General features: G+C 38.9%; 3 protein-coding genes and 2 long non-coding RNA genes across 6 annotated transcripts in view; 1 reads left to right on the top strand and 4 right to left on the bottom strand.

Moving 5' to 3' along the window:
- The window catches only part of LOC107218098, a 39946-nt gene extending 33906 nt beyond the window's left edge, over positions 1-6040 (bottom strand). Inside the window, exon 1 of the mRNA XM_046730716.1 lies at positions 5650-6040. Within this exon, the coding sequence (XP_046586672.1) occupies positions 5650-5713 (64 nt within the window). The 5' untranslated portion in view covers positions 5714-6040. The remainder of the gene's footprint in view (positions 1-5649) is intronic.
- Positions 6041-9337: 3297 nt separating this feature from the next.
- Positions 9338-13270, top strand: LOC107218105 (serine-threonine kinase receptor-associated protein). Its single transcript, XM_015655856.2, has 5 exons — positions 9338-9944; positions 10718-11016; positions 11107-11336; positions 11941-12077; positions 12430-13270. The coding sequence occupies exons 1-5, from the start codon at positions 9827-9829 to the stop codon at positions 12636-12638; spliced, it is 993 nt and encodes a 330-aa protein (XP_015511342.1). The 5' UTR covers positions 9338-9826; the 3' UTR covers positions 12639-13270.
- LOC124292944 lies at positions 9938-10480 on the bottom strand. The gene is made up of 3 exons (XR_006902903.1): positions 10433-10480; positions 10076-10339; positions 9938-10011 (listed from the first exon to the last, which is right to left on the bottom strand). It is a non-coding gene; the product is annotated as an uncharacterized LOC124292944 (long non-coding RNA).
- On the bottom strand, positions 11160-12031 carry LOC124292943. The gene is made up of 3 exons (XR_006902902.1): positions 11918-12031; positions 11525-11711; positions 11160-11389 (listed from the first exon to the last, which is right to left on the bottom strand). It is a non-coding gene; the product is annotated as an uncharacterized LOC124292943 (long non-coding RNA).
- LOC107218115 (peroxidasin homolog pxn-2) overlaps positions 13269-15657 on the bottom strand; it is a 37668-nt gene continuing 35279 nt past the window's right edge. For both annotated transcript variants that reach the window (XM_046731760.1, XM_015655876.2), the window contains one exon: positions 13269-15439. In XM_046731760.1, the coding sequence (XP_046587716.1) occupies positions 15179-15439 (261 nt within the window). In that variant the 3' untranslated portion in view covers positions 13269-15178. The remainder of the gene's footprint in view (positions 15440-15657) is intronic.

Here is a 15657-nt window from a genome sequence, read left to right as displayed (position 1 = left end):
CCTGGATTAAACGAGATTCGAGTCGGACTCATCCCTGTATCACCGAACATCCACCAGTCTCCCCTGATTTACCCCGCCACTTGCAGGCAGCCTCGCGCGCCTTTAATGTTAATCGCGTTATAATTTTCAATGTGTAATTCAATCTGGTCTCATCCTCTTGAACACCCGCACACACGTCTCTTCTACTTGGCACAATACAGTTTCGGGGAAACTTATCAACTCCGTGCTCCAAATTTGACCCTACTCCTCTCCTCCTTCCCATCCTCGAAACATCAAACTACGCCTTCGCCTCGAGCTCTTCGAGGATTTCTCGCCCTTACCGTCACGTGTCAAAATTTTGACACGTACCTTATCGTCTATGTACATTCCGCGGTACCGGTTACAACGGATCGCGGTACACCGAGTGACGCGATTTTCTCTTCAACATTTGTACTCCAGGTCTTCTGTGAAACTGGTCGTTAAACGCCAACAGATAGGCAACCGAAGCTGCGCGTTTTGTATTGCTATGTAATAAAAATGTAGCTTGGGTTGCCTATCCGCCGGCGTTGAGTGACAAGTTTCACAGAAAACTCCCGTTAGTGCAATAAATTACGATTTCGGACTTTTATGCCACGAGTTAAAGATTCAAAATTATTCAAACACAATTTACTGTACTAATTAAATTCTTGCTTCAATAATTTTCATTTTTTTTTTTATTTCAACACATTTCGTTAGAATTTTTAATCGACTGTCGATCATTAATACAACCGCATAGTAATTTTGCTATATATAGTGGTGCAGGGTGTTGTAACAGGGTGACGAGAGTGAAAAGAGGGCGGAAAAAAGAGTGAAGCCAGGTGCGCGGAATTTGTATATAACGAAGGAAAACTATTTGAGAGTTTGAGGGGGTGGAGGCAATGGAGTGGAAAAATTTTAAACGGGAACTAACGAGGTGGGTGGCGGGCGGGCATTGCTCAGGTCTTTATCGCCGCTTTATACATACCAACGGCCTCATTGGAAGAGCTGCATACACCGTAGGAGGGGAAATGAATTTTCACGGGGCGGTGGGAGGTAAAATAGCGAGTCAAGGAATAAAAGTTACATAAGACAGGCCCGCAACCGGTTCTCACTCTCGCGAGTCGTGTTGCGGTACTTCAGGTGTTCGGAGATAAATTCAGCCGATTGAGAAACGGGGAGAAGAAGAAGAATACAAGTCCTTTCGCGTCCTCTTTGTTCTGCACCGCGTGAATCTGAATGGCTTCTCGAAGTACTTCCATCGGATCGGCGCGGTGAACTTTAAGAGTGACTTTAACGCGACCTGATTTCTTGAGTGCTCGAAAGAGGGGCGGAGAGAGGCGCGCTGGGCACCTTTTAACATTTAAAACTGCCCAAGGACCGTTTAACGGAGGAAAAGTTGAACTTTTCACTTATCGTTAGGCGTTTCGGGGGCAGTGACGCGACGCGACGTGACGTCGACGGCTGCGCAAATTGGAAATCAGAAAATTGACTGATCCGTCGGTGCCAGCGCGCTTTCAGCACGGAATTTCACTTCATCGAGGATTCTATTTCTCCTCTGCGGGGGGTGTCCGAGGGTCGTTAGAATTTCTACTCAAATCATTATCATCATCAGCATCACCGTCATCATTATCATCATCGTCGTCATCGTTATTATTATCATGATAATTTTTCAGCCACGAAAAGCCCAGCCGATGAAAATTGCGGGCGCAATTTCGACGATACTCTCGAGGATTTCGCAGGGGTTCCACGATTCGAACGCGGGCTTCGCTTCCTTCGATATATTTCACGTTTTAATATCGCTGCGTTAGTATGGGTATAGGTACAGACACGAGTCTGCAGCTCGCGAGCACGAACCACTCAGACGGTAACTCCTCACTCGCAACGGAGACAAAGAGAACCGAGAGCTATGTAGAAGAGTTTGGATGTTCGAGGGTGTGTTTATCGCGAATGAGGGATGGAGGAGATTTAAAACGAGTCTCTATATGTCGCGGTAAAAGCGAGGCGTTCGACGACATCGCGGTGGATCTCCGCATTCGAAATTCAAATTCGAATTCGATCTTTAGCTCACGGGGCGTAAACTCGATTGTTTGTAAATGATCTGTGCAAGCGTTTAGAGTCCCTTTCAGGCGTTGAGCGAGTTTCATCGCGGTGCGATGGCGTTAAGCGAATGGAGATGGAAAATTAGCGGACAATCGAACATCAGCGCGGCACAGCGAATATCGGAAACCGTTTTAATTGAATGGACGTAATCGGGGGGTGAGAGACATTCATTTGATAAGTCTGCACAGACGTATGTTCCACACAGTCATCGCCGCCCTCCCGATGTGCCAATTCCATTTTGCGATTGCCTTCACGCGTTGCAACCGGCACAACCATCACGCGACTATGCGCTCGCATTTAACGTCGCTGAACGGAATCACGTCACGTCACTTCTTCTCCGACACTCGTGACTGATAGAAGTAGGTACATACCTACCGAGAAAAACGAAAAAAGGAAAGAAATATCTAAAAAAAAAAAAAAATTACCCGAGCATAATAGAGATATAGAGGAGTGGGAAAAAATCAAATGATTTCGAAAGTATTGTTCTCACCTGCACAACAACGAATTTTCTTTCCTAACAATTGTTATACATGGTAAATTATATACTGAGGCGATTAAAATATTGCAATTATTATTATTAATGCGAAAGTTCGAAGAAACTTTTTTCCAATTTTAATTTAAACCACACGATATCGCCATTACGCACGTATCATTATTCTTCGTTTAAATTCATACATAACATACAATAGGTCGTTGAAGTATCGTGGAAACTTTCCTCATATTCCAGCGTAAATGATTGATCTCATTCGGGCGTAAATCTACGAAATTACATCGTCCCGGCTATGCCAGCGAGGAATGATGGGAATGAGAAAAAACGGTGAATAAAAAAAGAAATTGACCCTGGCTGAGTTTGAACATGACGTATGACGAGTTAAATGATGGCGAGAGGCTCGTACATGCAGGATAATCCGTCCCTTCGAATTTTTTTTTACGAAATGAACCTCTCTCACTTATTCGTCATTGGTTACAAACCTTTGAAATACCGCAAGTCTCGCGGGTACGTAATTAATTTCACATGTGTATCGGTATTATTCGGGTAAAGAGTATCTGCATAAAAAAAACAAAAAAAAACGATACGAACTTTATCATTTTCCTCTTTTTCGAAAGATAAGTATAATTATACAACAGCCTAGAAATTTTTTCGTATATTATAGACAGAGCGAAATGCAATAACAATATGGATCTTTTTATTTCATCTTTTAAATCCTGCGAGAACTCTCGCAATTCCCACAGTTCAGCCCCTTCGTCGTTCGGGCTCAATCTGCCGCGGGATATAAGGTAAACATATATACAATCCATACACATACATACTGATAGATAGGTATACGAATTTCTACCCTTCTCCATTACCGTCATTATTCTATACTCCCCTAGACTGGAGATTGTTTCCAACTATAATACGCAGGCATCGGTATACATAGATATTATATCATATATACCTATATATATATATATATATATATATATATATATATATATATATATGTGCGGGTATACCAGATACGTCGAGTATTATCTCTGAGCGGAAAGAGTTTTCTATAAAGGTATAAAGGTAAAAGAATCCTATGTAACCAAAGAGAGGAATTTTCTGAGTAAAAATTCTATAACTTGCAAATTTTTCGAAATTTACATATACACATATATATATATATATATATATATATATATATATTTGGGGTAGTCCAAACGAACGTTAACATGGTTTGACCCCGACCCCCACCGAATTGGTCACCGATTAATTTCCTACTCCTACTCCACCAAATATAAGTTTTCTAATTTTTTCAGATTTTTTCCAACTGTCGTTTAGGAGTAAATAATTTTTTCAGAATTTTCTGTAAATCGTAAGTCATTGTATTCAACGAAAAACGCAAAAAATCGGTTTTCTCAAAAATCGCGTTCTCCAAAAAATTCTAAACATTTTGTGAATTTTCTTTGACTTAAAAAAAAAACAACCTTTTTTACATTTGACGTAAAAAAGGCCCGGCCCCCGTTTGGGAGCTACGGTTCTTTTTACACATCAATGTGCGCGTTATCGGATGAAAAATGGATTAAAAAAAAGTTGCAGCCAAATGTTACAATAAGATAACATGCACATATAGATGTGCAAAAAGAAGCGTAGCTCCCAAATGACAGCCGGACCCATTTTGCGTCAAATGTGAAAAAGTTAATTTTTTTCTAGTCAAAGAAAGTTCGCAAAAAGTTCAACATTTTTTGAGATTGATAAGATTTAAAATACCAACTCCTGAACGGCAGGTGGAAATTTTCTGAAAAAATTAGAAAATGTATGTTTGGTAGATTAGAAGTGGGAAATGAATCGGCGTTAAACCTTGTTCACGTTCATTTGGACTACCCCATAAATTACAAATTCACCAATAGGAAACACGCGATAACGATTGCAAAATATTTTACAAGTGTAGAGAGGAAGAATGTTGGTATCATAAAAAGAGAAAAACAAAGCAGCATTAAATTATTCATTGCGTAATACATGTATACGGTATGAATAAAGAAAGAGGACGCATAATAGGGTGAGACAAACGGCTTTGCTCCGCGAGAATGAACGCTGCAGAAGAAGCCGCAGTTTTTCGTGTTGATTATAGCGCATGGTGCTGTTGAAAATTCATGTGCGGTCGCTTCTAAAACTGAAAGTTAATTTTCCACGATCCTGATATACAGTAAGCGATATAAAGCTGTGATATATATAATGCGGCTGCATAAATTCTGTACGATGGTTGTGATAATAAATTTGGCAATGCGCCGGTGAATTTTCGAGGGTCTTTAGAAAAACCGATTACAAAGATAACACAGGCCTGTGATGGTTTTCCCGTGACAAAACTGATTAATAATTTGGTTAGGTATTAGGAACGAAACGATGAAAAATAATTTCTTAAAATTCTATCACATAAATGTTCGTAGAATTTTTTTTACTCTTTTCTTAGTAATACTCGAGTTAACTTCCAATTTCTGTGGTAATTATATGTATTAATTTTAGTGATAATATTTGAATATTCATATACCCTCGCTAGTTGTTGTTTATGGTGATTTTAATCATATTTAGAGTACGTAAGTACAAGAGAAAAATATTGAACAGGAGTTTTGAATGAAATAGAAAAATATATCATAAGTATTTTTGACTTATCTAGACTCTTAAGTCTTCTTTAAAACTAACGCTCTTCATTTGATAACTACGCATTCACTTTTATATTCGTTATATTTTTTCTTTTTTCATAAAAATTGTTCAAAAATCTGCGTAAATATGTATATCTTGGATAAAAATGAATTTCAATGTGCTGCAAAAAAAGCTAGCGCTATATTTTAATTCAACATACCTGATACCTAAAAAAAAGCATTATTATTTTAAGGGTAAATTAAAAGTTATATGTCGCAGGCTTGTGTTATTATTACACGCGTGCAGAATAAGTCACTGCGTGTTGCCACCTGGCAGGCGTTACAACACGCGTGTTCAAAGAACACAAAATTCAAGCTACAATTGCTTCGTCGGTAAATGTACGTACATACGCTGTTATTTTATTAAAAAATATTTCTTCAACTCACCTCCATAGCAACGGTTTCCCGCCAGCCCAACAACCATCAGTAAAAACTTCACGGTCATAATCATATTTGCACAAAATATGAGCCGAAAAACGAAAATAAATATTGGACACAAAAATAAAAAGAAACTACGTCTTGTTCGGTTTTCGTTTCTTTTGTTTTCAAACGAACAACTTTTCCCGCCGTAAGTTTGAACAGATTTATCCGTACAACGTCAAACAGCACAGATTTCTTTATAATACCGTTTTCAAATCACTCGAATTTATCCATTATCGAATTACGTTCGTAAACCTGTACGTCGAATGGCTAATATTATTCATTTGTTTACTACGTTTTTTAAATAATCGTGCACGCTTAGAAGGGGATTCGCCCACAAGCTCCCCTGACGCGAGTCTAAGCCCGACTGCGGAGACGAGAGCTCGAATCTTTCGGTTCTGCAATACATGTTTCGTCCAGTGTGTTTGTGTGCGAATTCGATCACGTGACTACACAATTGCGCCGCGCAGGCGCTTTCAACCCCCGGTAACGCTGCCTGCTTTACGTTCTCGTCTCCAGAGGCGGCAACAACTTTTTTTTCTCACTTTTTCTCACAGATCGTAGTTGATATGCCGTTTCTCTATAATATGATTTTCGTCCTTTTAACAATATCGGTTGAGATAATATTTTCATCTGATTAAACTAATTTATACCATCCAACGTTGATTAACAAGGACGAAGGCTGATCATGTCGATTTAGAGTTAATTGCAGCATGAGTGGAATTACAATTTTTTTTTTTTGTTTTCACCGTCTTTTGGCAATTTCAATTTACAAATTGCTGACACAGAGCCGCATAGCTTCAAATACAACAGATATCGGCGATGCCTGTGTAGCGTTTCTAAGAAAATAAAAAAAAATAAAAAAAAACCGACAAATTTTGCCGTATATTACAGCAGGGCGAAGAGAATTTGCGGAGACGCGGGGTAAATAAAATTTTTGCACGCTGCTGCACGCGCAGCTCAGCCCAGCGTGAAAATAACTGACTGACCAGGTTATACTTTTCGTGTTTTATAACCGTAAGCCTGGACGAAATTTTTTTTTTTTTTTGTTCTCTTTCGTTACTCAAAACTCGACAATTACTCACGGTAGAATCATTTCGACCCGCAATTGCAGAACAACGTTCACGATTTAATCTGAAAATTGGATCAGCGACCACTCGGCGAAAATGATTGTTTCACAGCGTTGACGGTGTTGGGTGGTTTTTTTTTCTTTTGCTGTTTTTTTTTTTGTTTCATTCCGTACCGTTTTCCGCTTTACGCTTTGATTGTTGAAATTGCGTTCTCGAAATATTCCTATAAGCCCGCTGTCACGCACTTGTAAACTGTGTCGTTTATAACGAAAGCTGCGATTAAATATTCACCGAGTCAATACACCGTGCGTATGTTGTTCTATGCGGTACAAAGCCTCTCGCACCGCATTTATTCCCACGCGACTGCGGAGTTTGCTCAGCAGTTCAATTTCGCTGTTCAATATTTTTGTCGCCGACAATTTTACGGGAAGAGGATTAATTAAATTTTTAAAAAGTGTCGCCACAGTGGTCCCGGCGTCTTAAGCAAACCTCTCACTTGTCGTTTTTTTTTTCTTTTATTTTTTCTTTCTTCTTTTTCTTCCAAACATTTTGTCATTTTCTATTCACTCTCCACCGATTCTCACCTCGTTTTCTTTAAACATCCTGAAGAAGTAGAACGAGAAGAAGAAGAAGAAGAAGAAGAAGAAGAAGAAGAAGAAGAAAAAGACAACGAAAAAAAGATGGTATGGACCCGCGTAAAATGGAAAAGGACTTAGGTAGGAAAATATTATTCCTTCGACGATATGGTGTGAAAAAGTAAAACGCTCCGTAGCATCGGAACGAAATAATTTCTGTAATAAAATAGGTGTGCGAGGGAATAATTTTTCATCGATTTACGAATTACGATTTTTCAATTTACGATACATGAAGTATATTTTTTATGACCGTTAATTAACGCTGGGTCTCAGATTCACCCAAGTTATCAGCGAGCGCGAAACTCATGTATAAAATTTGCACGTGTATCGGTGTGTTTTAATTAATATGAAGAACCTCGCAAAGAGTTTCTATCGGCGTGAAGTCAGCCACCCCCCTCTGCATATATTTCTGCAATCTGCTGATACAAATATATATCCTCTTTATCTAGAACATTGAGATTTAATTAAAATAGCTTGCTTTCAGTTACGCATCGATGCCTGATTCGCGATCGGATGCCACGTTTCGCGGCGCTAATTAGATTTCGTTATTATTCTACTTCGTGTTTTACTTCGACGATTAGGCAGACTTTTGGAATATTTTTTCTCCCGTAAAAATGAATAGTCATAAAAAATGACTATTGCGTGTAAATCATTTTTACTGGCGGTGATAAGAATCCATAGAACGATTCGACAGGTCATTATAGCAGATGTAGAATGACGCGTATGAATTCTTTGGATTCTCCGGCGTATGCAGTGTACGGTATATTCGCTTAATTTATATCCCAAATAACCCCGAAACCTAGTTCATTTCTCGTCTAATTTCTTGCAAATAAAGTTTCCCCGTACAGTCCTTCGAAATGAAGAACATTCTTCACTGGCCCGCGGGATATCAATGTCACCGTAATTTTCCGGCCATTCAAATTAAACCCGTTTTCACGCTGACTCGCATTTCAACCCTTGAAATTTTAGAGGCGAGGGGAACCGGAAAAATGATAGGCTTATATTCTCATGTCTTGAGTGAAATCTCTTTAATGCGAACTGCACATGTACGTACATTTTCTCTGTAGTAAATGAAATAGAACTTTTTAATTCTATTTTTAAAGATACATCGGACTGAATAAAATTAAGGAGAACATCTACCCTCGAGTGAATTCTTTCATTTACCTTCCGATCCTAATTTTTTTCGTTATTTTCGTATTATTCATACTATGGACGGTTGTAAATGCGCAAAAAAATCATTTACAATCATCTGCAAGATTGATATTGCATGCAATCGTTTAAAGACCGTCCCTGATCAACCTTATAAGTAATACTTCTTGCACAATTGCAACGTCATTCATCATTCTAGCGAAAAAATACCAAAGATATTTAGAAGATAATTCCAAATCTTTTTTTTAAATATTCTTACACGTACTGAATGCCTTGAAGAACTAGGCATACATTTTTCTAGGATATAACAAACGACTGCAACGCTATCATTTAATTCTTTAAAAACAGTCTTGCGTTAGTCATTTTCAAAGTGCTGTAACACCTTCCTAAATGAATACAAATAATTGTTTAAGGATTCTGAATAATCGCCTATAAAATGCTTGTAAAGTTTGAAGAAAAAATCCGAAAGTATACAAGTCCATTTTCTAAATTTTTTTTTGTTTTTACGGATTGGGGCTCCTGCAGGCAGACAACTGGTATTACTGTCCGCGTTAATGTATATATGGTTGCTAGGTTCCAGGGGTAGCGACCAACTTCGAACTTTCATAATTCTAATCTGGTAAACTTTTTCTCATTAAATCCAGACCTGATCGTGTGTACACGAGTACCATAAACCGGAGCAGAAAATTACCGGAACAAGTTCGCCTTGGGATGCATTATAATCATTGCAGATTCGTTATTTAAAAATGTCACGTTCGAAAACAGCCGAGTCGCACAAAGAGGCTGCCCTGACAGCGTCCTTTCGCGTTGTGTGTGCGCGTCGCGATCTGCGTTTTACTACCGGTTAAAAAATAAAAGACATAGAAGTTGCAGTGTGGGGCGTCAAGTTTGGATAGAAATTTCATGGTCGGTCCATGAAAGCGTCGTCGTTGCACTTCGCAGTTGCAGGGAGGACTGGCGGCCATGATTTCCTGGCCAAAGACCCTGAAGTCTGAACTTGGCTGCGTATCGCGTCGAGTCGAGTCGAGTCGTCAGTCAGTCGGTCAGATCGTTTCGATTATTACCACCGACTACGGGCTTCAAGAATAAGAGACAAGATAGTAAACGTCTACGAGCGTCAAGACGGCGAAGCATCGTGTGCGAGAGGCCGTTGCGTCTCCACAACGAGGAATCGGCGCCGAAAAATACAAAAAAACTTCCAGTAAACTTAACTCTCGTCATTGTGCGTTGATATTTAGTGCGCGCTTTACGGCGACAGCGTGCGTTTCATATCAACACGTTAAAATATAAATGATGGCGAATTTGAGGCAGACACCGTTAACCTGTAGCGGGCATACGAGACCCGTCGTTCATCTAGCCTTTTCCGATGTTACGGAGTCCGGCTACTACCTAATTTCGGCGTGCAAAGGTAAGGATAAATAACGCCTCGATTACGCGCTTATGCGCTTCCGAATCCACTCATTTCTCCCGTCAATCTGGAATTGAATTATTTCTTCATCGTCATATTTCGCCTTTTCGTTAGACACTCTTAGGTTTTACCTGTCATTTATGCCTGTTTTTTCGCAAAATTCCTCTTCTTCCTCAATTCCTTACCCCTCCTCTTCTCCTCCTCTTCAAACAATGTTTTATTTTTTTTTCCCTCTTTCACGCTTTGGCTGTCCATTCCATTCTGGTTCGCCTTGGCCTAGTTTCAAACGATATGCCCAAGGCCCAGGCTACACTCGTGTACAGAGGCACATGCACAAGGTGCACATGGACGCTGCACGCTTTATGCTACAAGCTTTATCAGCGTGTCGGCGAATTCTTGTTGCCAATGAGAAAAAATCAATAAATTAGAAATAAGTTCGATAGAAAAATTTTACAGCCTCATAGCTGAGCGTACCGATTCCTACCTACCTATTGTCGCCAGACGTGTCGCATGCGGGATCATCCCTCACATCTACGGTGTCTGACCCCGAACTAAACCTTAGAAATGCATGCCTAATAATCCCACTCCCCCACCTCTCTCAACGTCGTCTCTATTTTGTATAGAAGAAATTACCACTATATGGCTAAAATCTAGGATATATCATCGTAGTACACATTGACAAACATTCTAGTGAGCCGAATATTTGTAAAATGGGAAGAAAAATGAGTATATGAATATGTCAGCGGTAACAAAATATGAATAATTATTTACAGATGGAAAGCCGATGCTGCGGCAGGGCGACACTGGGGATTGGATCGGCACGTTTGAGGGGCACAAAGGGGCAGTGTGGGGTGTCGCTTTGAACCCACAGGCCACCAGAGCAGCTACAGGCGCTGCGGACTTCAATGCCAAGGTGTGGGACGCGATAAAGGGTGAAGAAATTCACTCCTTTCAGCACAAGCATATAGTTAAGTCTGTCAACTTCAGTTCTGACTCAAATTACCTGTGTACTGGTTCCAATGAAAAGCTAGTCAAAATCTACGATCTAAACAAGCCGGAAGCAACGCCGCAAGTGAGTATAAATTTGTTTGGAATATAAAAATCCAAAGACAATTGGGAAAGTATAACTTGACTACTAATTACGTATTTTATTACCCTGCAGATATTTTCCGGTCACACTAGTGGCATAAGGCATGTAACTTTTTTCAAAAATGATACCGCTTTGGTTACCTGTGCCGATGACAAAAGCCTGCGTTTGTGGGATAGAAACAGCGGGCAAGAAGTGAAAAGACTCGATTTTCCAGCTACACCCAGCTCGATGGAAGTCTCCAGAGATGGCAACATCATTACGACAACTCATTCTAACGTCGTCACGTTTTGGGATAGCAAAGAGTGAGTATTAACCCTCTCTCCGCCCGACTTGGATTCCAAGTTCAATTATAATTCTGCATCGCCGATTGTCGTATGAAAAAAAGTAAATAATCTCTGAGGCAGTCAACAACGCAAGAAATTCCGATTTGCAGCCGTTGAATATTGTAGATTTCATCGGCTCAGAAAAGATTAGAGGTAACGGTACATACCTAACATGAACTTTCATTGCGCTGTATCGAGTGCAACAGGAACAGAGGTATTTGCCATGAAAGATATCCAGCCATTTATGGATGTACAAGGTCTGGTTCCGTGCCAGAGTGGACAGTTTTTACTTTCAAATAATGAAGACCATTTTACTTCCTGATCAGCAATGTCCCTGGCTTGAACAGCCATGGCCTAGAAGGAAGTTGGGCTCTTGTACATTTATTTTCATCTCCTGGTAAAGAGAACTACTTGCAATTGGCACAGGCAACTTGTTTACAACACGAGGAAGGAGAATAATGCATCGGCATTACTCGTTTTCTTTTTTTTTTTCATCTGCCATTTCTTCCAGAATTAGCAGAAAAAATATTGCTGCATTGAAAAGTTTGTATCCTACTCACCTGACTCGATTTGTTGATTGCAGGTTGACCAAGATCCGAGAGTTTATTGTTCCTACTCAAGTGAACAGCGCAAGTTTACATCCAGACTGCAGCATATTTGTATGCGGAGGAGAAGATCTGAAAATGTACAAATTCGATTACAGCACTGGAGCAGAAATCGGTACGGTATTTAACATTTATCAATGTTCCTACTTTACTTCATAAAATTCTTCCCTAAGCGTATAAGTACATTTTCTGTTTACCTACACTCATTATTCATTCTCGCAGCAGCAAACCGCAATTAGTAATTCTCTCATCAGCCAACAACGGAATGACAATACAGAACTGAGGTCACAGCATGCAGCATGCCTGGGCGTTTATAATATAAGGCCATTCTTAAGAGGCTTCAATCCTGTGCCTTATTTCCCCTTGAACTTCGTGCATTTAACTGATTTTTAGAAAAATTCTTCATAGTTTATAGTGACGAAATTTTTCCTCACGATGTGGTGTTTTTTATTTTTTTATGTTTACAGAATCTTTCAAGGGACATTTTGGGCCTGTTCACTGCGTTCGGTTTTCTCCGGATGGTGAATTATACGCGAGCGGATCTGAGGATGGGACGCTGAGGCTTTGGCAAACTACCGTTGGAAAAACCTACGGCCTATGGCGTTGTATCGAACAAACTCCAATGATTCCAGAAAATGCTGTACTCAATAACAAGCAAGAGGTCTCGGCAAGCTAAACGCCATATCTCAATTCATACCTCAGATGATAGTCTTGACCGTTAGATTATTCCAGGATGAATTTTGACGCGGGGATAAACGTCTGGCAACAATAAAAATTCCAAATTCCGTGATAACAGACGCGCGAAATCCTTCAAAATAAATTTTAGAAGAAAACCAAATTATATATCTAATTAATTTGAAGGTTGGTGTCTTCGGAATTGAAAATTTGCTCGTCATCATCAAGCATAAAAGTGTGAAATAGGAGAATATGAAAAATGAACGTTGAGAAACTTGTATTTGTTGGAATAAGTTTCATAATATTCCAAAGCTCTTGGTTGCGTTTGAATATGTTCTCAAGATTTACAGTTATCGCAATCTTAAAAGTTTATTGAACAACCATCAAGCTTCTTTTCAGATTTTACTCATCTCGATATCGTTTCTATTAGAACGGCTTTTCCTAAAGAGCTGAGCGGAAAAGCGATTAAGAAGCAAAAGTGACCTTACGTTAATTCGTGTCATATCGGTGACTCTGTATGAGAAGCTTTTGAACTACGAGTTTGTATTTATTAATTTTTTTCACTTGAATGAGACATGCAGTATAGTTATAATGCCATATAAACTATATTGTACACCTTTTTTTTCAAAAGCAGAAAAATAAAAGAAAATTAAAAAAATTTCCCGTATCGAAGGATAATTCAAACTGTATTTTCGCTTGGGGAAGCTTATGAAGAAATCTTCTGTACATAATATTCATGCTCATATTTATAAGGTCCCGAAAATATAGTTGTAATAATCGTTCGTCTGTACGTTTTTTTTTCTTAAGCACCTCAATGATCTATAAAAAGATGTGAAATAAAAAAGTCTAATAAACAACTGAATCAGCTAAATCATCCTAATCATTGAATTATATTCGTCGTTATGCGTTCGTTAGGGATCTGAATTTTTTTTTTTCATTATCAAGAATACTGTACGAGAATAACATTACTTCCGAATCGTATACGTCCAAAATACAATATGTTACAGTCGAATGAAATCGTATTACATGATGATGAACCGAATAAAGACGAAACTATTACCTGTGTATTTTAGAAAAAAATAATAATTAAAATTTATTATTAATATACACATACACGTGATATCATATCTATGTGTATAGTGTTACTATGAGAATTTGTAGCGGCTTATAGCTATGCGTGTGTATATGTATATATATATTATCTATTTTTATTTAGAAAAACAAAACAATAATTAGGTACAAATTAAAATCTATACAAACAGCGTTCGTTAGTACAATAGAAAACGCTGTAAATAACATTATTATACATACTTTTAATAACATATATTATATAAATTCTAGCACGTGTAACAATGTCCTTATTATAATTTTTATAAGGATATGATATTCCGGATTTTTTTTTTCTCAACCGGATTAAAAGATTGTTGAAAAATAATGAAACATCATTCTGTGGCAGTATTCTGTAGTAGATGCAGCTTTCCTAACAAGCCGTCACGGCGTCTTTCTATCGTTTCTAAAATAATCACCAAAAATTTAACTGTGGATACAACACTCGCACATGAAAAATTATTGTATCCACAATTTAGCGTGATTATTGCAGAAACAAAATATAATTATTATGCGTAACCACGCGGGGCCGATTTTATACCTACCGTCGATATCGTAATTGATTTATACACAGAAGTATAACATAGGTATTAATTTTCTATAATAACTAAATACCGCGGGATTATCTTCTATATTTACATTTTTCGTACAGGCAACTTTTTTATAGGTATAATATAATATATAGTATGTATATCTATTCATACAGAAATAATCGATCCTCATATCGAGTTGCTTTGCTGTGGATTTTTTTCAGGGCGATGACCGGATTATGAGGGACCAAAATAAAAACATAAAATAAAAAATACACAGCAATATATACGGTAGATATACAAGTCACAGTATCTTCAAATTATCAACGGTTTCCCCAAATTATAACATACTTCTATGTGTCAGTTCTATTGTGAAATGAACAAGTTTCAGGATTGATTGATTTTCAAACATTCCCGTTCTAATGTCAGTGGATAATAATAACGAAATATGGTATAACGATAACGGGCTCACAATCAGTTATATTTGTACTCTACCTTTTCTTTCCGACGTCAAGCAGATGACCCGAACTTTTCGCAATCCACGTCACTGCGTATTGCCGATCTAGATCCTGACATAATCTAACTCGGAATGACGATTCCGTCCGAAGAACAGTATCAATTTGGGACCTACAGCGATTACTACGGTGATGATACCTAACGGACTGAATATTTCCGCGATGATAATAACACAGGAAACAGAATGAATTGTCGCATAAATTCTGAGCTTTTACACGCGTTACGAATCTCCTTTTTCCCGCCTTTGAGTATTCTAGCCTTTGCAGATCCATGATCATATCCCCAAGCATTGTCCGATGCGATTGGTTGCGTTTTTCGCTCCTCACCTTCACCATGCTTGATCTTAAAAATTAATTGAACAAATGCGCGACCTGGTCGCGGCGTATATTTAACCGATAAACTGCGAGAGATCCGGCAGTTTGAAACCGTTGAACGTTGCTGCTGTTGGAAGGTTTCTCAAATTGTTCCCCGGCGAGGGGAAACCCCGGAACGCATTTGAATTCGGGAATTGCAACCTCGCTGATGCTTCCGATGCGGCCAAAACGAAACCGCACTGAGCCGTGCAGACATCGTCTCGAAGAATGGCTTCGCGAGAGGCTTCTCTGAGAAGCTGATTGCAGTCTGTAACACGGAGCGATGCGCACTGGGTCTGAAATCGAACAATTGCACATCGTTAGCAAAGAGGATATTGCTTAGAGAAAAGTGTTTTAAATATCCCGGGCTTAAAAGTACCCGAATCTATTAGGGTGGGTTCACATAGACGCGGTCAGGCGGTAACCAATCAAATTGCTTCAAATCTGGTGAACAATATATGTATTTTAGGCATTGTGATTGGTTAGCACATATGTGAATCGGGTTCCCAACCAG

This window comes from Neodiprion lecontei, chromosome 2, assembly GCF_021901455.1.
Source record: "Neodiprion lecontei isolate iyNeoLeco1 chromosome 2, iyNeoLeco1.1, whole genome shotgun sequence".
NCBI classification, from domain to species: Eukaryota; Metazoa; Arthropoda; class Insecta; order Hymenoptera; family Diprionidae; genus Neodiprion; species Neodiprion lecontei.
The sequence above is the reverse complement of the archived record's forward strand: the minus strand, read 5'-3'. Positions and strand labels throughout refer to the sequence as shown.